Source organism: Rhinatrema bivittatum, chromosome 4, assembly GCF_901001135.1.
Source record: "Rhinatrema bivittatum chromosome 4, aRhiBiv1.1, whole genome shotgun sequence".
In the NCBI taxonomy this organism is placed as follows: Eukaryota; Metazoa; Chordata; class Amphibia; order Gymnophiona; family Rhinatrematidae; genus Rhinatrema; species Rhinatrema bivittatum.
Window position 1 is genome coordinate 226,304,773 of NC_042618.1, and position 27,531 is coordinate 226,332,303.

General features: G+C 42.3%; 1 protein-coding gene across 3 annotated transcripts in view; it reads left to right on the forward strand.

Moving 5' to 3' along the window:
• LOC115090552 overlaps positions 1–26,755 on the forward strand; it is a 99,949-nt gene extending 73,194 nt beyond the window's left edge. For 2 of the 3 annotated variants that reach the window (XM_029599785.1, XM_029599786.1), the window contains 4 exons: positions 8,987–9,074; positions 18,361–18,491; positions 21,355–21,506; positions 23,666–26,755. In XM_029599785.1, the coding sequence (XP_029455645.1) occupies positions 8,987–9,074; positions 18,361–18,491; positions 21,355–21,506; positions 23,666–23,943 (649 nt within the window). In that variant the 3' untranslated portion in view covers positions 23,944–26,755. Of the gene's footprint in view, positions 1–457; positions 1,133–8,986; positions 9,075–18,360; positions 18,492–21,354; positions 21,507–23,665 lie in introns of those variants that run through there. The other variant, XM_029599787.1, reaches the window with a different exon arrangement.
• Positions 26,756–27,531: the final 776 nt, after the last annotated feature.

Sequence of the window (27,531 nt, forward strand, 5' to 3'; positions counted from 1 at the left end):
TAACTTGTGTTCTTATTTATTTATTCTTAACTTGTGTTTAAGTTATTGGTGTTTTTTATTTATTTATTTGTTCTTTGTTTTTTACTTTGTGATTAATTTATATATTATGTGTAATGATGATCTATTATATGTTCACTATATTTAATATTATCTGTAAAGCTTGTTGCTAATTACTGTTTATTGTAAACCGAGGTGATGTTATTAACGTGCCGCGGTATATAAAAAAAAAAATCACTAAATAAATAAATAAATAAAATAAATGCTTCAGTGCAAACCTGTTTAGAAGGATGTGTTATGAAAGAGGTGAGAGGTAGAAATAAGAACTGTTAGGATCATTAATTTTCCCAAAATGCGTTTATTATCCCATCGTGAACTGTTTAGAAGTTATCTTCTGAATAAGTTAAAATTTAATGAGAAAGATTTACCTAAGATTGAAAAGATATATTACTTCGCTCAGGCTGCTGGTGAAACAAATACTGAGGAACAAAAGCGAAATCAAGAAGCTACATTTGATCTGACTGCAATTCTGGAACAATCCCAAGAACTTGTTGTTGAAGATAGAGCAACGTTGTTTATACAGCTTTCTACACCTTCAGAAAGAGACTTAATTTTGAGATCATTCTTTCGAAATCGATCCTTAAAATTTTATGGATATCCGATAAAAATCTTTCCTGATTTTATGAAGAATACTCAAATTAAGAGGAAAAAATTTCTCGAGATGAGGGAGGAAGCAAGGGTGAAGGGAGCTAAGTATTCTCTGCGTTTCCCATGTATATGTGTAATTGTGTTTAATAGTGCTAGATATGTATTTAGAGAACCAGGTCAACTACGTGTATTTCTAGATTCCCACTCAAAAGAACCGACAGGGGAGGGGTTGGTATAAGTAAAGAAAAGCCCAGTTAACTCCAAAGCTTTCATCTTGTGTTTAAATTTCCTGTATTTCTGCTTAAATAACATCTTGCCCCCCAGATTGCCTGTAAATACATCTAGATAAGGGTCTATATAATTATTTTACCTGATTGTAATAGGTGTATGTATGTTTCCATATTTCTTATATATATAACCCTATACTAGATGTAATTTATCTGAACTAAATAGTTCTGAATATCCTTTGTTATTGTTGGAAATTAATAAAAATTATAAATTAAAAAAAAAAAAAGAAATAAGAACTGTTACCCACCAGTTTAGGCTTCCACTAAAACCAAACCCTCAACGTTGTTTTTAGAGAGAGAGGGATACATTTTAAAAGACTCCAAGTGGGTCGAGGTTGCCAGGGGTGTGCAGATAAAGGCATCCTACCTATCAAAGTTTGCTCGCGTGTAACCCTTTTGCTTGATAGTACTAAGTCTATGAAAATCAAGAAATGCATGAAGTTGAGAGGCCACAAAATACCACAGTAAGTTGGGGGACTCCCAAACCACCCCATTGCTTAGGCTGAAACAATATGGCCCTTGAAACCCTAGGGGGGATGCTTTTTCCATATAAAGTCAAAACTCTTCTTCTGCCAGGAGCACAATATCGCAGTAGTGAGCTATATGGGCAGAGTTAAAAACAGGTAGAGAAATCTCGGAAGAATATTCATTTTAACTATGGTTGTGCGACCCAGCCAAGAGAAGTTTTCCCTATCCCATTTACTCAAATCTTTATCTATGGCTTTCAAATGGCCTATAATGCAAGGAAAACAAATAATTTATTTATTTTATTTAAAAACTTTTCTATACCGTTGCCAAGTTAAATACCATCGCAACGGTTTACATGTAGGCACATATTTAATGTAGGTAAAAGTGTACTATAGTACATTCTAACAGGTGCAGTCAAAGGTTCGGTTACAATATATCATTAGACATAGTCATTTAGTGAAGTAGTTCATGATCAATTGTACCAAGGTACTTACATGGGTAGTTTTATCACACCTAGTATTATATTTATGCTTATTGTGGTGTAGAGTTCATAGACTAATCTACTGTAGAGTTCTAAGTACTGTGTGTCTGTGCCTTTCTGTCTTTTCCTGAATAATTTCTCTCTATTCTCTCATCTCTTTGTAAAATGCTTGTTTAAAAAGCCATGTTTTTAAACTTTTCTTGAATGCCTTGAGATCACTTTGTAGTCTGATCTCTGGAGGCATTGTGTTCCAGATTATGGGTCCTGCTAGTGATAGGGCTCTTTCTCTCACTTGTGTCAGTCTTGCTGTTTTAACTGATGGAATGGTTAGGAGTGCTTTATTTGCTGTTCGGAGGTTCCTGTGTGGAGTGTGTACCTGTAATGCTGTGTTCAGCCAATCTGATTTCTCATCATAAATTAGTTTGTGAAAGATACATAGAGATTTGTATTTAATTCTGTGTTCAATTGGTAGCCAATGTAACTCTGCTAGGGTTTCAGTTATATGATCCCTCCTTCTTTTTCCGGTTAGTATTCGAGCTGCTGTGTTCTGAAGTATTTGCAGGGGTCTTAATATCGTATTAGGTAGTCCTAGCATAAGGGCATTGCAGTAGTCTGTGCTGGAGAAAATTAGTGCCTGTAGAATTGTTCTGAAGTCATTTTGAGTTAGTAGTGGTTTAAGTTTTCTGAGTACCATGAGCTTTGCATAACCTTCTTTACTTTTAGTGATATGTGTTGTTTCAGATTGATTTCAGGATCTATAATTATCCCAGGTTACGTACCTTTCCAGTTAGTTCAATTTTCTAGTTGTCTTTGAGTGTTATTGAGGTTTGACTGATTTCAGAATTTTTTTCTTTCTAAGTGTAGAAATTCTGTTTTTTCAATATTAATTACAAGTTCCATTTGTGTCAGTAGTTGTTTATAATGCTTAGGTACATGTTGGCTAGGTTTAATGTTTTCTCTAAAGTGTCCTCTATGGGTAGAATTAGTTGGATGTCGTTGGCGTAAATGTAGTGTATAATTCCTAGCCCTGCAAGTAAGTGGCATAATGGCAGCATGTATATGTTAAAAAGGGTCGCTGATAGGGCTGATCCCTGTGGAGCTCCTGTTTTGAGATTAATTTTTTCTGATAATGTGTTGTTGATCTGAACTTGGAAAAACCTGTTTTCTAGATATGAACTGAACCATTTTAATGTTAGACCGTGTAATCCGATTTCCTCCAGTCTATTTAGTAGTATTTTATGGTTTACTGTGTCAAAGGCTGCGGATAGGTCAAGCATTAGTAGAATGTAGTGTTTACCACTATCAAAGCCTCTTAGAATGTTATCTGTTAGAGAGAGGAGCAGAGTCTCAGTGCTGTAGTGTTTTCGAAATCCGTGTTGAGATGGGTACAGTATGTTGTTGTTGTCCAGGTGTTCAGCTAACTGTTTCTGTACTGTTTTCTCTATTAGTTTAGCTAATAAAGGAAGATTTGATACTGGTCTGTAGTTGTTTAGGATAAGGGGATCACTGTTTTTTTTTCTTAATTATTGGTTTTATTATTGCTCCTTTCAGTGTATCTGGCATTATTCCTTCTTCTAGGGATAGGTTTATGATTTTAGTCAGCGTATGGGCGACTATGTTAGCTGACTTCTTCAGTTCAATTGTAGGTATTGTGTCAATTTTGTACATTGGCCCCAATATAAACCTCCAAATATTTCAAAGGGAAAGGCTTGTCAAGGTACATTAACAGTAGACTTATCCAAATTGAGGTTCAGAATTTCAGGTTTTTCAAAGTTGACTTTAAAGCCTGAGACCACACTAAAACGAGTCAATTCAGCCAAGACCGCTTCACATGAAGAATAGGGATTGATAAGGGTGAAAAGAATGTCATCAGTGAATAGTGATAATTTGAATTGCAAATCACCCATCCCAACCCCTTTAATGTCATTAGAAATGTGAACCCTAGTAGTGAAAGTTTCCAAAAAAAGGGTAAACAATAAGGGGACAAAGGACAACTTTGTCTTGTGCCAGGGCCAATTGTGAAACTACCCCCATTGACCTTTTACTCAAGCTTTTGGTGAATTGTACAGAAAGAAAGGGCCAAACCACATCTTCTCCAATGTTTTAAACAGAAAGGACCAATGCACCATGTCAAATGCTTTCTCTGCATCGACAGATAATAAAATACTAGGGACATTTTCTTTACATCCCCACCATAGTAAATCTACAATTTTAGGGACATTATCTGCAGCGGACCGATTAGGGATAAATCATGCCTGATCATGGTGCACTAGATTAGGCAGGATCCGATTAAAGTGCTCAGCCAACACTCTAGCTAAAATTTCAAGGTCTAAATTAATAAATTTAATCGATCTATATGATCTGCAGAGAGCAGGGTCCCTACCTGGTTTTGCATTTACTGAAATCCCAGCCACATTAGAGCCCCCCGCCTTTAGAAAATTAAATATATCAGTTAAAGGGACCACTAAGATGTGAGAAAGGTGTTTGTAATAACCACTAGAGAGTCCATCGAGCCCTGGAGATTTAACCCCCTTCAAAGATTTGATCACCTGCAATACCTCCGGAGTGCTAATAGGATTGTCCAGAAATCGTTGTTGCTCAGGAGATAGGGAAGAGGATGATGGATAAATACTGGTCTATGTCATTGTCCGCTATAGCAACATCTACACTATAAAGATTTACATAAAACTGTGTAAAACAATGCCAAATATCAGCTGCACATTTTTAATTTTTATAATGGAGCTCTGTGTATGAAGAGCTTTCAGACTCCTTGTTAAGAAATCGTACGGCTTTGTTCCCACCCTCGAAATGCTCCTGCCTAATCAGTTCACAATTATGGACCACTAACATATCATCAAGAGATTGCAGCTAGGACCGGGCTTCCAACAATTTCTTGAATAAGGATTTGGATTGAGTCTGCATATGGGCTTGAGAAAGTCGCAAAATCAAATTAGATACATGTATATGTTTAAGTTCTTTTGCTTTTTCACAATAAGAAGCCCAGGGTATAAAGGGACCTCATGCAACCACTTTAGAACAGTCCGCAATTCACTTCTGTGAAGTGGGTATAGAGGCCTGTAGATGAAAATACTCTTGTAAATGTCTATCTAAAGACTGAAGGAACTCCTCCTCATTCAGAATGTTTTCATTAAGGCGCCAATATCGCTGACCACAAACCAAATCCTGTAGAGCAATATCTGCCCAAATGGGCGCATGGTCAGATCAAACAATATTCCCAATACCAACGCCCATGACCTGATTTTGCAACAGCTTGTCAATAAGAAAGTAATCAATGCGGGAGTAAGTGTTGTGAGGTGATGAGAAGTTGGGTACCTCTGTCTTCAGGTGTCAATCAAACCCCACTGAGTCGCATTTTCCTTGCTCCAATTGATGCCGAGGTAGAGGGCTGAGAGTTGTCTAGCTTCAAATTCTTAGTGAGGTTAAAGTTCCCTCCCAGGAGGATGATTCCCTCCATATGGGTCAACAAGGTATCATCTATCACTGACAGAGCATGGTGTTCAGAGCATGGTGAATATAAATTGACATGTAAATATCTTTTTACCACCCTGAGTTTCAAGAGAAGAAACCTGCCTTGTGAATCAGGAAGTTGTAGTAAGACCTCATATGTAAAAGTTGGAGATCAAAATGGCCACCACAGTATATTTAGTGAATAGCAGCCAAAATCTGGTGAGGATAATCCTTATGGAACAGAAGGTGCTTATGTCATTTCCTTAGCTGAGTCTTCTGGACAAATGCAATAGACTTTATTGACAGTTAATTCCTGGAATAAAAGCTGGCATTTCCAATAGGTATTAAGACCCTTAAGCATTAATAGATAGGATTTGAATTGACATTGTAATAATAAAAAAGCCAATGCCTCCAAATTCCTAGCATAGCTCTCAAGTGACCTTTACAAAAAAGGTTCAAACAGAAATGTGAATATAGAGCAGTGTTTCAAGAGTGCGCAGTATCACCTGCCCGAGACCCTCCTTCCAATATTCGATCCGCCTGACCTTCACAGCAGATCTGCCCAAGCATAGGGGACAAAAGTGACCAACCAAAGAAGGATAAGTCTCCCCCCTGATTGCCCATATACAACATTGTAAAGAAGTATTACAAAATATTTCCATCAATTAAGCTAATAGAAAGAATAGCAGCAAAAAAAAAGCTTAAAGAACTGCAACTCCAACTAGCTCGCTGAAGCTATAAAACTGAAAGATGTAACTACTAATGTGGCCAAGCTGTAATGTCCACCACGAGAAAACAAAACTCAGTTACTCTTCTCATCTCTCAACCTTGATCGGACAAAGCTGAGTGCGAGTCTTCTGACTGCCGATGCAGCCTCCGACTGCCCTTCACAGCACGCTGCCATCAAGGTTGATCATCTGACTTGGGTGCAGTGGCCACCATCTTAGGTACACTGAAGGAAATAGGCAAACCCGCTTTTTTGAAGGTGTCCACTGCCTCCGGGACAGATTTCACTCGGTAAGTGGCTCCTTTGATCATGAATTGTAGCCTGAAAGGAAAAGTCCACCATACCGCACCTGCTCCGTACGCGCCCAGGTCACTTCTCTAAGCTCAAATCGCTTCTTAGGGCAGTGGGAGCCAGACCTTGGAAGACGGCAATAACGTGATCATCCCAGGTCCACTTGAGTTGCTTCTGCGCCACTTCGTAGGTTAGGGCTTTTTGTTGAAAGATATGTAGTTAGAGAACACTCTCTCTGACCCTGTTGTCAGGTTTCAGGCCTAATGCCCTATGAGCTCGCTCAATTTTCACGAGAGTATCTGAGCCAACCGCATCTGTAGTTTCATCTGTGTTGGTGGTAAGGAAAAAAGTGCAGATTTTTCCAGCTACAGCCAATGTGTCTTTGTAGCCTTCATTCTCAAGCACCCCCTGATTCTTAAATTACACCGCCTTGAGTATTTCTCATTTCCTCCAACTTCTCAGCTAGGAGTGTATTCTCTTTCTGTAGGAGCTGCTGTTGTGCCATTAAGTTATTAATGGCTTCGGTGTGTCCCTCTACCCGAGCGTATAGGTCATCAACTCGGGAGCCCAAGGCTACTAAGTTGTCCTATATCTCCGAAATGGAATCCAGAAGGTCTGTTTTTGTGTTGCTTCAAATCAGCTCTCAATTCCATAAACCAACCCCACAGTTCCTCCCTGGTTGGCAGGTCAGCTGCCATCAATAAGGAGGTTGGCTCAGTATTTTCTGGCACAATTTCTTCAGGATCGGCCGTGGTCTGACTGCCATCATCAGTAGGGAGGACAGTGGCATGTTTGCTGAAGGAGAAATATTTTAAGTCCATAGTTTTGCATTTAGCTGTCATTCTGAAGTATTAGGCAGTGATTTGGCAGCCAAAAGCAGTGTGTTTAGATGGATTTAGTGATCGGGGTGAGGAGCTTTCATATCAAATATCTGTCTTGGTTGGCTTCAGAACAGTGCCCCCCCCCCCCCCCCCCCTGACAGATTGGGTTGTTGTTTTGTTTTTTTTTACTGAATTTCATGTGTTATCAGGAGCTTAGATGGAGGATCTGCCTCACCAAAGAACAACCAGAGCAATACCTGCCTAGCACACATGATTACATTTGCACCCAATGAAAGGGACTCAAACCTGTCTCCTAAGCTTCTGCCATGTAACTGCTGCTTTTGTCTCTCTAAGCCTCCATCTAACCCACAGATACCAAATCCTGGAAGCACAGAAAACTCAGTCAGTGCTTAAACAGCAAAGTATCTGAAACTCTTTGTCCCAAGAATGACTTCCATATGTCACTGGCAGGCTGAATATTTTAGATTTCCAGAGATGTGTAACATTCATTTGTGGGAGCATTATTTTTTTAAAAATATTATATATATAAATACTGTAGATAACTTAATTTGGCACCCATTTTTAAGGAGGTTAAAGATACATTTCAGCATTGCTGAATGTGTAGCACTAAAACAGAGACAATTTTCAAACTGTTTCAGCGAGTTAGATAAGTGATTACCCAGATTAAATTGGTAGCTGAAGATTTCATTCCTTCTCTGCAGGTAAAAATACCTGCACTGGAAAGGGGCAGGTTGGGGAGAGGGTGGGGCTGACATGCAATGTGTATGAAATCCTTGTGTACACTTTATGGTGCCAGTTTTAGTCCTGCGGGAAAGCAGTTTCCCTTTGAACATTTGCTGCAGGCCTGTAAGTGCAAAGCACCAGTAGTCTGTAAGCAACACAGAGATTTTAGAAATTCCCCGCCGTTCTACACAGGTGAATAGCCTTTTCCCTGGGTAAAGTGGCTTGCTTGGCTGAAAAATTGCCCCCCACCCCCACACTGTCTTAAAGGTATACGTAAACTTCCCGGAGCATATACTTTTAGCTGCAGGATAAAGAGGCATTTCCGTGGGTAAGTGTAGATTGGGGGAAGAAAATGCCACGCGTACATTTGATTTTCATAGGTGCGGGCACTATTCTGTTCCACCACCACCATGGCCACCTGCAAAAATAGCAGGTGCAGAGACACTTTTAGCGTCTGGATTTTACAGCTGCAAATTTTAAAAGGGAAATAGCACGTTGTGTCCCTTTTGATTGAAAGTAGAGGGGGAGAAGGCAACATAGAGCAAAGCCCCATTTGTTGGAGCAGTCGAATCCTGAACATTCGCTGTACAGCTAGCAATACTGCATTCTTAAAGTGCCATGCACATCAAATATGGAATCAGCAAGTAGCAGCTCCTAATTTTTAAATGGTAAATGCATTTAAATATGAAATTTGCTAGTTACTGCCAATGAATTTGGGCTCTGATTTGGAAGGGAAAAAGACTCCACTTGGTATTTTTGTCATCTATCAAAAAATTTAATAGCAAATGCACATCTGCATGGGACAAATTGCTAGAAAACTTAAAGCACTTAAAATATTGGATTGATTATTTTGCATGCTAATTATGTAAAGTATAATTACTGAGGTGGGGAAAACTGTAAAATACAGGTCTGGAGTAAGAATAAATCATTGCATGATATCCCTAAAGTGGCAAAATCTCAGCTTTGATATAGGATTATCTGGTATATTGTTTTTTAATGTGAACACAAATTTTGCATTTGAAATACCATGAACTAACTATTTATTTTCAAACAGAAAAGGGAATGATCCACTGCCAACTTCTCCCTCACAAAACGTTCCTCCCAACTGGGACAAATCAGCACTGCCGGAACTAGGCTATAAGGTACTTTTGTAATAATAATAGTACATTCTACTGATCACTCTATGGCTAAGGGGCACTTTGGACTGTTCTGAATCTTGAAAGTTGGAGAAGCATGCAGAGAGGTGAACGTGTTAGGTGTCTCAGCAATGAATAAATAGTACAGACTATCTTGTCATAGGCTCCAGTGGCTTGCAAGTATCATAAATAAACATTAAAACTAAATAAATAACAAGAATAAAAGAAGTAAAACATATATAATCATCTAATATAAAGACATTCTGAACACAAAACTGGTATTTTTTTTTTAAATTTTATATACTGCTAATTTCCAAATGGTTCCATGAGGTTTACAACAGTACATCCATAAAAATCATAACAAAAACGTAAACATTTTATGAAACATAATATAAACACATTAAAATTAATTAAATGCTTTCATAAAATAGTCTTCATTTTTTCCTAAAAAATTCCAAATCCCTTTCTAACTGCAATGCTAATGGCTATTTTTTTTTTTACACTTTTGGGTACATTTCCATATATAACAATCTACCTCATTTTAAACATTTTCTCAAGAATATCAATTAACAAAAGCTTCCATAAAAGCCAGGTCTTACATTGTTCCTAAAAGTTAAATAATCATTGGTCAATCAAATGTATTTAGGCTCAGAATTCCATAGTAAACTATCAGCACGCAAGAATGCCCTTTTCCATGTGTTAGTATATTTTACATTTGATTTGAAAGGAATACAAAGAGTCATATCTCCTACAGAGTTCAGTTCTCTGCTTGGAACATAAAGAAGTTATTTTACTAATACAAGGCTTCCATATGAAGGGATTTAAAGATTAGCTTGAGGATCTTGAACTTTATCCTAAAGTCCAAAGGAAGCCAATGGAGATGATCCAAAGAAGGGGTAATATGGTCCTTAAATTTTAAACTCATCAAGATCTGAGCCCAGTGTTTTGGACATCTCGAGGCCGATACTCAGTGCCATTTGTCTGGCTAAGTTCGGACTTAACTGGACAAATGGTGTGATTTGAAAATCCCCATTCACTGACTATCTCAGAGTTATCTGGCTAAGTAGTTGGCTGGATAACTAGGATTGTTTAAGACAGAGTTAAGTTATCCAATAAATTATCCAGCTTACTCCAATATCAGTGTTAGCCAGGTAATGCATCTGACTCTCTGGTTATGCCATAGAGCAGTCTCTAAAGTTAGCTGGATAAAATTATCTGGCTATCTTTAAGACAATTAGTCATATCCAGTGATGGAGCCCACACCGTTGCGACTAACTTTGCTGTCTGAACAGTGGCTAAAAATGTTCCCCATTATAAATGTTTTTGTTTGTGATGAAGGCCCCAAGTAAAGGACATTACAATAGTCCAGTTGAAACAATTACAATTTCATTAGCATTTGGGCAGGTCCCTCCCAACGAGTGGGTTATGTACCTCTGCCAGCAGATTGGAGACAGACAAAAACTGATGTCATGGCCATATAGTCCCGCCCCAACATCAGCCTGCTTGTATTCTCCATCTCCATACATTTCTCTTCGGGAGGTTGCCTGTGAGTAAAAAGAAGAAAAGAAGGATTCAAAAGGAGATAACAGAAAGATGAGACATCTATATAGTACTGCTTGCCTCCTGAGGTGATATTTTCTTTCTTTATTTTATTTATTTATTTATTTAAAAACTTTTATATACCGGTATTAGTATTGCATACATCATACCGGTTTACAATTGTAACTTTAAAGGCAGAAATTACAATGAACAGGGAGGGTGAACAAGGAGGAGTATACAAAGAGCAGGAGGTGGAGGGAAATTAAGCAATAAATAAAACTGCAACGGACTATTTACAGGATATACAAGGCGTAGGCAAGATACTTGCGGAAGTCAGTGTACTTAATCAGGGTAGGCTTGTCGGAAAGAGCCATGTTTTAAGTTTTTTTCTGAACTTGGCGTAACATGGCTCTAGCCTGAGAGGGAAGGGAGGGCGTTTCCATTGTTTAGGGCCTGCAATGGATAGTGCACGATCCCTAGTAGAGGAGAGGTGGGCTTTTTTCAGAGGGGGGAATGGAGAGGGTGCCTTTGTTGACAGTGCGAGTGGGTCGTTCAGTGCGTATAGGACGAAAGGGTTCATCCAACCAATTGGAATTGTGCGAGTGGATGGACTTGTGCCACTATGGTTAGAATTTTGAAGAGAATTCGGGATGCGATGGGGAGCCAGTGGAGTTCTTTGAGTATAGGGGGTAATGTGATCAGCCTTTCCTTGAGTTGGTGATGACCCTGGCGATGGCATTCTGGAGCATTTGTAAGGGCTTGGTGGTGGAGGAGGGTAGGCGAGGAAGAGGGGCGTTACAGTAGTCCAGCTTTGAGGAAAGGGTGGCTTGGACGACGGTGCGGAAGTCATGATAGTGGAGGAGGGGTCTGAGTTTCTTCAGGATGTGAAGCTTGAAGAAACCTTCTTTGAGGATGGAGTTGATCTTTTTTTGAGATTGAGTTGTTGATCTATGATAACCCCAAGGTCTCTTACTGTGGGCTGGGGTGTTATGACGTTGAAAGCTGGATCGTTGGAGATCGGTGGTTTGGGAGGGAGGTGAGGAGAGATAAGGAGCAGCTCTGTTTTGGAGGAGTTTAGAGCGAGGTGGATGTTGGTGAGGAAGTCATTTATGTTGGCAAGACATGTGTTCCAGAAGGCAAGGGCATCTGAGAGAGAGTTGTGAATGGGAATGACGATTTGGACGTCATCTGCATAGAGGTAGAATTTGAGGCCGAGGTCTGTGAGGAGCTGACATAGAGGTGTGAGATAAATGTTGAAAAGGGTGGAGGAGAGGGAGGAGCCTTGTGGGACACCTTGAGACAAGGGGTAGAGTGTGGAGTTGGCGTTTCCTATCTTGACGGAGGAACTTTCTGTTAGATAAGTAGGATTTAAACCATAGTAGGGCTAGGCCTGAGATGCCTATTTCGGATAGCCGGTTGATGAGGAGGTTGTGGTTGATGGTATCAAAGGCAGCTGAGATGTCGAGTAGGGCGAGGAGGTGGTAACAGTTGCCTCGGTCCATGCCTATGAGTAAGTGGTCCGTAAGGGAGAGCAGGAGGGTTTCTGTATTGAGGTATTTACGGAAGCCGTATTGGGCTGGATGCAGAATGTTGTTGCTTTCTAGATATTCTGTAAGTTGGATGTTTACAATCTTTTCCATAATTTTGGATAGGAAGGGCAGGTTAGAGATAGGGCGGAAGTTAGCGGGGGTCTTTAGGGTCTAGTGTTGGTTTTTTTAGGAGGGGCTTGACAATAGCTTGTTTGAGAGCATCTGGGACAGAGCCTGAAGAGAGGGAGGAGTTTATGATGTCTGCGATGGGTTTGGATATAGTGTTCGGGATGGAGAGGAGGGATTTTGTGGGAATGGTGTCTGAGGGGTGGGAAGCTGGTTTGAGTTTTCTGAGAATAGATTCCACTTCTTTAGCTGAAGTCAGGTCAAGGGTTTGGAGGGTGGGTGAAGTGGGGGAAGGTTGGAGGGAGGGGGAAGGGGAGGTAGATGGAGAAGGGTGTTGAAATCTGCGGAGGATGTTGGTGATTTTTGTGAGGAAATACTGGGCATTTATTGCCCCCCCCCTTACGTTCAGAGTGGGGTACAATATAAACATATACAAAGAATTGAGAAGGAGAGAAAGGACAATGCAAAATCTTTGGGGGGAAGAAAACAAACAAGCACCTAAGAAATGAGTTCATTTGTGCTAAGGGGTCAGAGGAAAGGGGAGTAGAAGACTAAGTAGCATCCTCTGAAGGAGGACAAGTTGAGTGTAATCCATTGTCATTTAGGATGGGGACTGCTTTCTTGAACAGGAAAGTTTTTAGGGCTCTTTTTTTTTTTTTTTTTTTTAAGAAATGAAGACATCTTATTATCTTAGGTAGGCTGTTCCATAGGAATGGTCCTGCCAAGAAGAATGCGTTCTCTGGTTTCCTCGAGATGGGTGAGCTCTGTAAGCGGAGCATCTAGTAGCATTTGATTAGATGATCTGAATTGTCAGGAGGGGGCGTGGATTTTTATTGTTGAGGAGAACCATGAGGAGTTTAAGTTAAGGATCAAGGAGTGAATGCTCATAGTAAGCTTATATTGTATTTGGTAGGAGATAGGGAGCCAATGAAGAGATAGTACAGGAGAGGTGTGATCACACATGGGAGTCCTGGTAAGGAGTCTTGCTGCCGGGTTTTCTATGATCTGTAGTGGGCATGTAGCATATAGAGCTAGACCCATCAGGAGGGAGTTGCAGTAATCTGTCCCTGAGAATAGTAGAGAATGAAGGACCTATCTGAAATCTGAATATTTGAGAAGGGGCTCGAGGTGATGGAACAGGCATAGTTTGTAGAAGTAGGAGTTGGTGATATTTCTTATATGGTTATACATGGAGAGAGAGGGGTCGATAGTGACTCCCAAGTTTCATACACTTTGGGAGATAGAGATTGAATGGGAATCAGTAGAGATATGGTTTGGAGTGTTAACGTCTGGTTGGAGTGATAACACTATGATTTCTGTTTTAGATGTGTTGAGAGCTAATTTATTACTGTGCATCCATTTTTGGATCGTTGTAAGACAGTTGTTGAGGAAAGATTCAGCCAGGGCCCATGTTTCCTTGAGAGGAAAAAAGAATTGACTATAATCAGCATAGATTTTATAGTGAACTTCAAGATCATTGAGGGTGTGGCATAATGGAGTTAAGTAAAGGTTAAATAGTGCAGTGGAGAGTGTAGACCCTTGGGGTACTCCAGAACTTAGAGGTGTCAGAAAGGAGGTAAAAGTGTCAATTTGAACTTGTTGTGTCCTGTTGCTAAGGTAGGAGGAGAACCAAGCATATTGTGCAGTCCCTCCCTCAGTACAGTGCCCTCAGTCCGGTAGCCTTGACTGGCATGGACCAAAAATTTCAATAGTAGTTGCAGGCCAAGAGAGGCTCGACGGTGCAGGCTTTAGCCCTCTCCCCCGCCATAGCCGGGACCCATTCCTGCTGTCAGCCAGAGAAGGCTGACCTCAGGTATAAATCTTTTACTTTACAAAAAAACAGTGAGAGGAAAGCAGGAGAAATGGGACTGTTACCTCTGCATTCATCTGTATTGCTCATGTCTCTGGGGAGTTCTGTGAGGTGAGGAGCTAGTGCAGGCATGGCGGGTTGAGCAGCTGTTTGGCTAGGCCCCTCTTCCAGGCTTCTTTCCTTTTGATGCATGGTAGGCCGCAAGGTCATTTCGTGCCTTTTTCACTGCAGACCATCAGTTTGCTCCTGCGTGCCCATTTATGCGCCCAACTTTGACATCTTTTTTTGGGACGAAACATCTACATAGCACCACTTGCCTCCTGAGGAGATACCATGCAGTGTCTCCCTAAAATTTGATTAGTGGTTGCAGGCTGAGAGAGGCTCAGCAGTGAGAGCTTTAGCCCTTTCCCCCACCCATAGCCAAGACCCATTCCTGCTCTCAGCCAGGGAGGGTTGAGCTCAGGTAAATGTTTTTCTTAAAAAAAAATAAAAAAAAAATAAATTGAAAAACAGCAAAGAGAAGAAAGTAAAAAGAAGAAAGGGGTCTGTTATCTCAGCGTTTGGCTGTCCCACTCATGTGTCTGGGGTATTCTGTGAGGTGGGGAAGCAGTGCAGGCACGGCGGGTTGAGCAGCCATTTGGATAGGCTCTGCTCACAGGCTTCACCCTTTTTGGGCTCATGGTAGGCCGCGAGGGGTTTTTGGGCATTTTGTGCTGTGGGCCGTTGGTGCACACCCGTTTGGCATCCTGCTTATACCGGGCGCCCAGATTGGGTGTCTGCTTGAACATGTGGCCTAGGTGCATATACTTGCATGCCCATTTTTATGTGCACAGTTTGCGTATCAATTTTGGGGACATGTTTATGCGCACATATTCTAGGTGCGAGCTTTTACTGTTTTGTATGCTTACAGCTATGGTGCCTGCAGCGAAGAAACCTAAGCATTTATCTATTTGTGCTGCTCGCCACATCAGGGTCATTCAGCCGGAGCTTTCTTTAAACCTATGTCAAGATTGCCTGAATGCTCAGGGAGATTGACCCCCTTCTGATTCTGCCAGTGATGGTCCATCTCCTCGGTCTGAGGGGAGTGGGCCAAGGGAGACATGAAGAGGATTTCCCCTCTCTTGATTGATCCATGGGCTGAGTCATCATGAGCCGCTGGTTCTCAGGACTTCAGGTTTGGGCCTATGGGACCTGGAATAGACCCGTCCTCCTTTTCCTGGGTAAAATTCTTCCAGGGATTGCAAATGCTTCTACAGGGCCAGTCTTCTGAATCGACACTGCCTACTAAGATTAGTCCGTGCGCTCCAATTGCTTTTCCTCCTATCTCCTCTGTCAGATGCTGTGGCGCAATGTGGTCTGACTAAGCTCGAATGCAGGTGGATCAGAATGATACCGATGGTGTTGGGGAACCTTCCCCAAGATGTGGAACCATACTGAACGTTTCTTTTATAGAGATGAGTTGCTGGGTTTGATCTCTCAGGCCTTGAAGACCCTCAGAGTGGCAGGGCCTGACTCCTTGGGCATGCAGAAGAAGCTTCTTGTTTTGTTCACCCTACACAAAGCTTCTTGTTTCCTTTCCCTCCAGGATACAGTCCAGGAGTTGATCTAGAATGGAGTGCACCAGAGGCATGTTTTAAAGGAGGATGCATCTTGGTGGGTTTATACCCCTTGGATCCTCAGGCCAGAGAGCAGTTGCGTTTCCCTAGAGTGGATACCTTGGTGTGTTCTGTCACGAAACATACTATCATCCCGGTAGAGGGAGGTGTGGCACTGAAGGATGCAAAGCCTTTGAGGCATTTTTGGCCTTATACGAGAAGTTCTTCCCAGAGGTTTCATTCCTACTGCAGGTCTCAGTCCTTTTGCCCTCGAGGACCCTGAAAGGATGTGGACTCTGGAGGTTGAGCCCTTCGGTCTTCCCAATGAAGGTTTGCAGGCTCACCTGATGGTTCAGGAGATAGGTGGCATCTATCCCGTTTTATCACAGGTGGATCCAGATTACTTCGGATCAATGTGTTCTTGAAGTTATTCAGGATGGGTATGCTCTAGACATTCTTTGCATTCCTCCGGATGCTTTCACGGTCTCTCCTTGTAATTTCCCTCATAAGTGGGTAGAAGTGGAAGCGACATAATAACTTTTAAACCTGAAAGCGGTGATTCCTGTCTCGAATCGCAGACCATTATTACATTTATTTTGTCATGCTCAAGAAGGAAGGGTCATTTCAGCACTTAAATCACTTTCATTAACAAAAGAAACAGGGACCGGTAACTTTTAAAAAAAAGACGCATGGGCGCACATTTGCCGGATTGTATCCAGAGACATGTCCATTTTATAACATACGCACATGTGATAAAATAGCCTGGACGTGTGTACATGTGCGCACAATTTTAAATGGATTTTACCATTTATTAAAATTTATTAAACACCTAACACAAAAAGGTCTAGGCGATTTACAACATACATACATAATATCATTAAAACAACAACATGACAAAAAAAAACAAAACACAACACATCAAGTTTCATAGAAACCACATTCTCAACAATATTATGTAGACACATAATACAATGATATTTAGACAAAGATAAATCCTAAATCATACCTAAAAAAGGTATAAAAATCTGTCACAGTCATAGATTCTAGAAAATACTAAAGACCTGATGGAGCAGAAAATCTTTCAAAAGCCTCTTGAATTTCTTTACATTATCCAGAGAACGCAGCTCAAAAGGAATGAGATTCTATAAAGATGGAGCAACAATTGAAAACGATGTCTCTCTCGTATAGAATACGCGAGCTTGCCGCACAGAAGGAATATCAAGCAAGTTTAGTTGAGAAGATCTCAAACCTCTAGTTGGTTTATAAATACGCAGTAATGCATGTGCCCAATGAGAACCATCCAGACTAAGAAGCTTAAACACGCATGTGCGCACAAACGCTGCTTCTACTTTGTAAGTGGAGAATTTTATGAGGCACGCATGCCGACACCGTTCATTGATTTCACAGTGTGTTCCCAGTTTGCCCATTTTAGGGTTAGGACTTGCAAACGCCACTAATTTAATAGTCTCCCTTCCCCCATTAGCCCCAACCCTTAAAACCCCCCACTGACTAGCCTAGATATTTTTTGTTTTGATACTTACCCACCATCCATAGCAGAAATAAATTTACGCAGCAGGGGACCCCGCCGCATGCAAGGATGTGTAAGTATTTCCGCGCACATCTCTTGGCAGGCCCCAACATGCCCATGCCCCACCCAGACCACGCCCACACTCCACCCCCTTTTGGAAACCTTTTACTTGTGCACACAGCAGGAGATGTGGGTGTCCGTCGGCGGCTTATAAAATCCGCTCGGTGTGCACCGGCCCAACTTGTGAGCATTTCTCCCGGTTTTGGTGCGCACAGGGCTTTTAAAATCCACCTATTAGAGTGTAGTCCTCTCAACTATCTCGAGCGATGAAGATTAAAAAAAAAAAAAGGCAGGTTAGCCATTTCAGGAAGAACCTGAGAAGCAGCTTCCTGAACAGAGCTAGACTTAAATAGAAGACAAAACACCTTATGAAACGGTGGAATCTGCTCTGATGTAAAATGATACACATGTATTCTTGATGTTTATAAAATATAGAGAATGCAAAAAGAGGCTACTCACACACATATATGCTAATTTTTACATGCGTAACATTTTGAAAATTCACCTTTTAAGCATTGAAATCAAACTCTGGTCCATTGGTTAGCACTTGCCCCAGAGGCTCCAGGCTAGGATAAATGTATTTTCAATGTACTCAGCTTGTTCAGCATCTGTAAATTATTCCTTAGAACTGTGTGATCTTTTTTTATTATGCAGTCATTTTCTTGTTTATTTTCCATTTATCTCTTCACATTTGAACAATGTTATGATTTTAGGATAAAAAAAATTGTTTTGACTACAGAAAGGTGTTAATGTATCCAGGACACTTGGGGGGGTTAACACCCCACTTTCTTGTGAAATGTGCTGGGTGATACCTGTTCCCTATCTTCCCTCTACCCGTTTCTGAATATCAAGGGTTAAGCAGTCATAGCTCCACTATGAAGCCTGTGACTTTCTCTTGGCAGACTATTACAGAGGTGCATCATTGTCTTCTGCGGCCCACAGCCTCCTCTGATGGTTCCCCCATCTAGGTGGTAAGCAGGCCTGACCCTGTTTATCTTCCATGATCTAAGAAGTTCAGGCTCTCCCAGGCCAGAGTTGCTACAGCAAATGTTGATTAAATAGGCTGTCCCTGAAAATGTCAGCTATCTGTGACCATATTTCGTAGGCAGTAGAAATCAGCAGCACTTCCGCAGAGTATCGGGGAATCCAGAAGCTGTTTGAAAATACAATGTCCGGGTACACCATCCAGAAGATGAAGAGGATTCAGAACCCATCGCTCTGGCAAGTTTTTCAGTGGTTTGTATCCATTCTTTTACATTGATTTTAGTCAGCCCTTTGGAGGGAGATAGCAACATCTGTAAAGAAAAGCCTTCAGAGACTCTGAAAGGCAAATGCTCTCTATTATAAGACTTACCTAAAACATATGAGAAGAAAAGCTATACCCACAAAGGTCATTAACCATTAAAAAAAAAAAAAAAAAAAAAGTACACACAGGCAGATTTTAAAAGCCCTATGCGCGCCGAGCCTATTTTGTATAGGCCCGGCGACGCACGCAAGCCCCGGGACGCGTGTATGTCCCGGGGCTTGAAAAAAGGGGCGTGGGCATGGGCGGGCAGGTGCGTGGCCAGAGGCCTCCGTAGGGCCGCTAGGCCAGAAGAGTGCCGGCGCACGCAACCTACGCCTGCCCAGAAGCAGGCGCAGCTTGCAAAATAAAAGGTATGGGGGGGTTTAGGTAGGGCTGGGGGGGCGGGTTAGGGAAGGGAAGGTGGGGGCAGAAGGAAAGTTCCCTCCGAGGCCGCTCCGAAATCAGAGCGGCCTCGGAGGGAACGGGAAAGCCATCGGGGCTGTCCTAGGGCTCGGCGCGCGCAAGGTGCACTAGTGTGCACCCCCTTGCGCGCGCCGACCCATGTTGGCGCGCATGTTATAAAATCGGGCATACATTTGTGCACGCCAGGTTGCGCGCACAAATGTAGAACTATCACAGATTTGTTCAGGTTTTAATTGTCTTAAGCCATAAAACTCCCAAAACATTGTCATTGGGTTTCCACCCTGAATCCAAGTCTTGTTTGCTCTGATATGGGAGACATCATTGCTACAGCCATCGTAACTGCCATGCAGTGGAAGGAATCATAGTGACAATGACCCACGGGGAAAACAGATTTAATCTTCAGCCCTGGCCCTCTATTGCTGCAGTGGCCTTCATAGCAACTGGGAGAAGGCTGAGCAAAGCACCGGTGCTGTTGCCCCATAGTTGCCAAGCTGTGTCATCAAGAGCATTCATTGACCCAGCATCATGAATGACACTGCACATTGTTCCAAAGTCAGGAATGGATAACCTGTGGGGGAGAGTGGGCAATTGCCACCCCTTTCTATTTAAAGAGGATCCATTCTCGCAGATGTACCAGGGAGAAAACACCACTACTAACACTGCTAAACATTTCTGTAGTGCTACTAGTCCAGAGCCACCTGCGACTTATGTAGCTTTTTGCTATCCCGAACCTATGTGATGTTTTGTTACCCCCTTTATCTTACACTATCAGCTGCAACGCTGATGCTGCTCTCCTGTAAAAACCTATGCTGCCTGGAGGCTCGGGCTGCAGTTCAAAGTCCCACAGTTTAATGGGGCACCACAGGGCATCCATCTACAGCTCCTGTTAACCCAGGAACAAATCCTTCACAGTGCAGCCACTGGAAGTGCAGCTGTTAGCCTGCCTGCTCAAAGAAACTTTGTTTCTGCTGCCATCCTGAAGAAAGGTTGATCACAGCTAAGAAAGAAAGGATGATGGGTTTGTCTGGGCTATTGTGGCAGGGAGGATCTTACCTGGAAGTGATGGGTGGGGAATCCACAGATCTCACTTGGAGAGGGTTTGTTTTTTTTTTTTGGGGGGGGGGGGGGGGACTGCAAATCTTAGTTGGAGGGGTTGGGGAGGAGGGGTTGTTTTTTTTGGGGGGGAAGATGGCTGGAACTGTAAGGGCTAGGGCTGCAAGCAGAGAAGAGTGCTGGGCATGGGGCTGTAAGGGCTGGGAATTTGAAACTGGGACTATGTAAGAAGAACAATGTGGCTGTGCAGCAAAAGAGGATAAGGACCATAGAAGCAAAGCAGAGCAATTTTGACAATGGTAGCAAAGTATATGACCATTTGTATCCCACAAGAGGTATCCTAGCAGATGAACTGTTATTACATGCATATGTATTTTACATACATAAATTACATGCAATCATTTCAATTTAAGTGATGTTCCATCCTGTGTCATGGAATTATCTGTTGCTGATCTCCTTTGAAAGGTAATATGGCTCTGGGATTAGGAGGAAAGAGGCATGCAGGCAATGAGGAGACCTGGGCTTTCTGTTTTTCTAATGAACCTTAGGAATGCAATGAAAATGATTCCTGTGTTCAAAACTGAAAGCTTCTCATTTCTCTGAAAAACACCTGCAGTGGTGCTATTAATTGCAGTGTGGGATAGAAAAGATCCACTTCTATCCACATCCTGAAAAAAAACACTGGAACTTGGTAGCTCATTGTACAGTCCCACTTAGAGCTCCAGTTATAAAACTGGTTTCTCATGTATACAGTCTGAGCAAGTGTAAAGGGACGTGTGTAACTATGTCAAAAAAGGACAATCCTCATTTTACCCTGATGCTTTCATGGAGACATCCTGTCTTAGGGCATTTGGACTTACCTCTCCGAACATGGAATGGGGTAAAACCAGGACTGGATCAAGATGTTTTTTATGACATGGAGGTGCATAGTCACCCTAGTCAAGTGCCGCTGCAGAAGTTAGGCAAATCTTCTGAAATGTACATAATAATTTAGTTCACAAAGTTACAAATCAAAACAGTACCTGGTAGTTTCACTGCAATTGTTGTTTTAGTAAGCAATGTCTCTTATTTTGTGTGCGTAGAATAATTCATTTTTCAGCAGTTGTTGGTTCTCAGTGATGAATAATTGTGAAACTGTACTTCATAGTCAGGCTACCAGCCACTAGAGGGAGCTCATTGTACACCGGTGCCCTAATCTCAGACGTCACAGGGAGAATAATTGTACCTGCTCCAACCTTCCTACACAAGAGGCAGCTCCTCCAAAATTTGGATGTATAGTAGGATATACATTACAATATCTGCTTAAGGTTTGATTCTCCACTGCTTGCCTCCAATTAGGCAGAAGGATCAGATGAAGAAGCTAAATGGTGGAAAGGATGTGAATGAGAAGATGCTGTTCCATGGCACAAATGAATCTCTCCTGGATCCCATTTGCCGCCATAATTTTGACTGGAGAATATGTGGTGCGCATGGGACGCTGTATGGAAAAGGTGAATTTCCTTTCTTTCTCCATTTGTGTGTTAGATCCCACAGGGATCTGTTTCATGTTATTTTACAGATTTTTTTTAAGCCCCATACCAATGCATTTTTTCATTCTGTACAAGTTCTTTCCCTGTTCCAAATAACTCCAGAAGTGAGTGGTGATGCTTTAAGTACAACCTAGCGGTAGATAACTGAATATAACCATCCAGTGGAAACACAAGTACTGTGTCCAAGAAGGATGGGGTTGAGAGTCGGCACAGTCTGAATCCCATGTTAATAGTACATCAGTGTTGCCAGTGACATAAGATTTTCTACCTCCTGCATTTTGTTGTCAATACATTAATGCCATTTACAGTGGGTGTATGTAATGTAATGTCAGCTTATTCATGCCTTTCTGCAGGCAATGCCCCCACCTGGCACATGATACAATGAGGTTTATAATAGAGATGTGCTTCGTTTTTTCCTGCCGGGTCGTTTTTTGACTCGGATACTTCGTGGTAAATTTCGGGTTTCCTCGTCTCGTTTTTCGAAAAAACGAAATGAGGAAACCCGAAACCGGGCCAAAAAATGAAACGGCAAAGGAATCTTTAAAAAAATCCACCCCAAGCATTTAAAATTCTTTTTTTACATATCTATCACTACCACCCCCCCCCCCATCCCGATCCCTCCCCAAGACTTACAAAGTAGATCCCTGGTGGTCCAGCGGGGTCCCGGGATCCATTTGCCCTCCTCCGTGCCCATGTTTCTGCAGCCGTGCTCTTTAAAATGGTGACGCGCAGCCTCTGAACACCATGTCACAGGGGCTACCGGCGCCATTGGTCAGCCCCTGTCACATGGCCATCGGCGCCATCTTGTGCTCCTGTCATGTGACTGGAGCTGACCAATGGCGCCGAAAGCCTCTGTGACATAATATGGGCAAAGGCTATCGGCGCCATTTTGATTACTGGCAGCCGACAACGAAATGGCTCCCGGACCCCCGCTGGACCCCCAGAGATTATTGGCAAGCCTTGGGGAGGTCAGAAGGGGGGCTCCTGACCCCCCCAAGGCTTGCCAATAATCTCTGGGGGTCCAGCGGAGGTCCGGGAGCCATTTCGTTGTCGGCTGCCAGTAATCAAAATGGCGCCGATAGCCTTTGCCCATATTATGTCACAGAGGCTTTCGGCGCCATTGGTCAGCTCCAGTCACATGACAGGAGCACAAGATGGCGCCGATGGCCATGTGACAGGGGCTGACCAATGGCGCCGGTAGCCCCTGTGACATGGTGTTCAGAGGCTGCGCGTCACCATTTTAAAGAGCACGGCTGCAGAAACATGGGCACGGAGGAGGGCAAATGGATCCCGGGACCCCGCTGGACCACCAGGGATCTACTTTGTAAGTCTTGGGGAGGGATCGGGATGGGGGGTGGTGGTGAACTATAGTTAAGGTAAATGTTTGGGGTGGTTTGGGGTGGGTTTTAATTAAAAAAAAAAAAAGTGTGTGCCCCTCCCCCAGGCAAACCCGAAAACCGAAATTTCCCCGAAAGTCGGGGAAAATTCTTTTCGGGTTTCGGGCCTCCGAAAAAAACCCGAAGTAGGAAATTTCGGGCAATTTCCTACTTCGGGCGAACCACGAAGCACATCTCTAGTTTATAATTCAAATCCAACATCATAAAATATAACAATGAAAACCAATATAAAATCCTTATTGCAATCTGACCCTCTTCCCTGCCCTCCACTGTTAAGGAGCTGGGAAACAATTACATAAAATTATGAACCCTCCCCAAATCGAGATGGCAGTAATTTGAGGTATATTTGCACTGAAGGTATAGAAGTGAATTGTTGGGGATGGGCCTTGCACTTTGCTACCGACTATGCCAGGACTTCCCAAACATGTCCTGGTAACGCCACAGCCAAGTTGTGTTTTCAGGATAACCACAATAAATAGGCATGAAATCAATTTGCATATACTGGGTTTCCATTGTATGCATATTTATCTCCTGCATATTCATTGTGGATATCCTGAAAATTCGACTGGCTGTAGGATCACTAGGAAGGGTAAGGGAAGCCCTTCCTTATGCATTGCCACAGCGCATCGGCCAGTCCCATGTCCTTTCAGACCATGCATCTCTGATTTGCAGGGGTAACTGTAGAGTCTTTTCAGCAACTGCATTTTTCTCTCCGTGTCTCAGGGAGTTATTTCGCAAGAGATGCCTCTTACTCCCATAACTACTGCCAGTCCGGAACCAGCACGAGGTCCATGTTTGTGGCCCGTGTGCTGGTGGGGGACTCCGTTCCAGGAAATGCAAGCTTCCTCCGCCCTCCGAGCAAGACATCGAATGTCAACTTCTACGACAGCTGCGTTGATAAAATGTTCGATCCGTCAATTTTTGTTATCTTTGAGAAACATCAAGTTTACCCAGAGTATGTTCTGGATTATGTAGAGGAGAAAAAGTGCTGCATTAGCTAAAGGAACGGAGATCTGTTTAAGTACAGCAGGTGTGCTCTGACAGATGTTGCGTTTCTACGGGTTTCATGTAAACATGGTTCTTTTATAGGTAAGAGCTGCATTGTTTAACATCCTTGCATAGCTTACCATGATTGCACACCAGAACAATTTATTTTAATATAAAAAAAATATCCAAAATAGCTTTGAGCACAAAAATCTACCTTGGACTGAAATGAATGGCAAACTACTAGACAGAGAAGCTATGGCCTACCTTGCTGCGTTAGTTAAGGAGTTTAGAGCTGTAAATTAATTTCAAAGATGACTAGCAACTTGCTGTGATTTCAAAGCTGGTACCTGCACAGCCAAATAGCCTAATGATTAGTGCAATGGACTGCAAACCAAGGCTCAAAACCCACTTCTCCCACAGCTACTCCTTGTGACAGATCACTTTCTAGCCCATTGCCTCAGATACCCCTTAGATGGTAAGCTCTATGGAGAAGGGGACTTAGAATATCTGAAAAAAAAAAAATGTTGTAAACTGTCGAGCTAAAATTGAAAAGGTGGTTTAGAAATTCAGAATTATTGTTTTTGTTAAATTGCTATCTAACAAGGTTGGAGCAATGCCGGCTCAGAGGGGACAGCTATTTTCTCACCTTTTTGCCATCTAAACCAGAGATAGTGACATCAAACTCTCTGTGGGACTTATTGATGCAGTGTGGAAGATCCATGAAGAATTGTGAAAAAAAAAAAAGATTGATATTTTATCCTCCTCCTTTCAGTATGGGTCTCAATTAAGAGAGCAAGCAATACAAATAGCTAATTTAAAGAAGGCTGTATCGGTAATTATGTTTGCCAATACTTCTTTGATTAAGGAGCATTTGGTTTTATCTAGAAATCTTGGAATATCCAGAGAATAACTCTAGGCATTTAAATGTTCATATCACAATTTCCCTAAAGTTATTGGAGAGCAACCATTGATGCCTTTGAGAAAGCGTAATAACTCCAGGAAATACTGTGAGCCAGACTCTGTTCCTTTGATTAATAAGATATTGTGCCTGTTTCCTCTCAAATGTGCCTGAGTTAAAATCTACCTCTCCATGCTTCATCGTTTAATTTGACTAATTATTTGGAGAATTCTGCACCTGAAATTTTAGAGAGGTGTACTTTGTTAATTTCCATTGTATCTGAGGCTGACTTGAGTAAAGCGAAATTTGAATTCCCCTTTCTATGATCAACCTGTGAGGATATTCCTGGATCTTTCCAGATTAACACAGGAAAGACGTAAAGGCTTTCTTGCTTTAAGACAGGCTACGTGGCTATGTTATCAAGAGAAGCAACTTTTATGTCACAATATCCTTGCAAATGTGTTAAGTTTATTTCTTTTATTTGCACAGTTTTTATATACCGGTGTTTAGTCGGTGGACCATCAAATTGGTTTACAGTTATACAATTTAAAATTCATAGAACATACATCAATATAATAAAATAATATCCTATACAAAACTTTCAAATTAAATGGTAAATAAAAACAAAGTAACTTACATAAAATATCTAAACATTAATAAAAAATTACAGCTTCTGCACTGAGACATCTCAAAAGAGATTCTCTGAGTGTACTTAGCTTGGACTATCATTGAACGCCTGATTGAAGAGCCATGTTTTCAGAGTTTTTCTAAATGCCTTTAAATTAGAGTCTAGTCTTATTTGTTCTGGAAGGGAGTTCCAGAGCTTAGGCCCTGCTAGTGATATGGCTCTGTCTCTAACAGAGGTTAGTTTGGCTGACGTTAGTGAAGGAATGGATAGGAGCCCTTTGTTTGCTGACCTTAAGTTGCGATGTGGTGTGTGTAATCATATAGTTGCATTTAGCCATTCAACCTGTTTTCCATATATAGCTTGGTGATGTATGCATAAGGTTTTATACTGTATCTGGTTTTCTATGGGCAAGCAGTGTAAATTTATTAATATGGGGGTGATGTGATCCTGTTTGCGTGAACCAATTAATGCTCTGGTTGCGGAGTTTTGTAATATTTGTCGCGGTCTGATAGTTGAATATGGCAATCCTAACAGCAAAGAATTGCAGTAATCTGTACCAGTAAAAATGAGGGCTTGTAATATTGTTATGAAATCGTTCATGTTTAATAGTGGTTTTAATTTTCTCAGAGTTAATAGTTTATGGTAACAGACTTTTCTTTTGGTTGTGATATGAGTTTTGAAATTGAGTTCTGGGTCAAGATAGATTCCAAGATCTCTTATTTTTGTTGAGGGGTTATTTCGAACATTATCAACTAATAATTTGTCTTTGTGCTATTTGTGGTTATTTTCCTTTCAAGTATGATTATTTCAGTTTTTTCTAAGTTTAGGTATAATTTCATTTGTGTCAACAGCTGTTTGATGATATTGAGATACATTGAAGTAATAATGATTGCTATGTATTCTTTGCTCCGGAAAACTCCAGTCTTTTTTGGACTCCATAAGATTAGTATCCCTGTCTGCTCCAGTTTGAGTCAGTGAGGAATTGTGTGTATTAAGCAGAGTGCAGGCTAAGCAGTTTTTTTAAATATGTTGCTTTGTTCTCCCTTTTATTATTGCTTCCCCCTCTTCTATTTCTCTTTTTTGGATTTAGTCTTGGATAGGTTTGCCATGTTTTGTTGTTTTGCCTTTGTATTTTTATGCCTTAATTTCCAATTGTGTCTTATGTAAGGTGTACTTGTTATGGAGTCTCAGTTTAGTGGACCCTTGGGCCGACCTACAAGAGACTGGGAAAGGTATTCAATGTCTCTGGTACACCGCAGGCCGGGAGGCAGATGTTCAGGACGTAGAGGTACTCTTCACCCTGGAAGCTGGTGCTCCCCCGAGAGGAGCCCGTAGGAGCCCAGCCGCTGGGACTTAGGTGAGGCTTCACCCTTGGAAGCCGAAGCCCCCCCGGGAGGAGCCCGTAGGAGCCCAGCCGCTGGGACTTAAGCGGGTTGATGATCTTGAGACTGGAGTGGGCAGGCAAATGAGCAGGACTGAGACCTGGAACCAGACTAGAACAGTAGCAAGACTCGGGTACTGGAACCAGGCAGGAACTGTAGCAGGCAAGCAGGAACGGAGCGAGTTCCAAGGCAGCTCACTCCCGGGCACGGAGCAACAGGGAACCGGAAGGTAAACCCGTTGCAAGGCAAAGACTGAGTGTCTGTGGCCAGCTTATCAAGGCCACGGAGTCACCACTGGCGGGAAACAGCCTAGAAAAGCGCCCAAGTGGCGTGCGCGCGCCTAGAGGCAGGGCATCCATGAGAGGCTTCCCGGTGGTGCGGCCCTCGCGGGGACGCCACCGAACAGGCCGTGAACTAGGCCAACAGAAGCGGGAACAGGTCCAGGAACACAGAGGTAAGGGTCTGGTCGCGGCGCTCGCGGCCAGAACCGTAACAGTACCTCCCCTCTTACACCCCCTCTTAGCAGGTCCAGGTTTACTTGAGTGATCCAGATGGAACTGCCGTAATAAGTCCTTGTCGAGGATGTTACGGGCAGGTTCCCACGATTTATCCTCGGGTCCGCAACCCTCCCAGGCAAGCAAGTACTCCCAGTGTCGTTGATGGAACCGGACATCCAAGATCTCACTTACTTGAT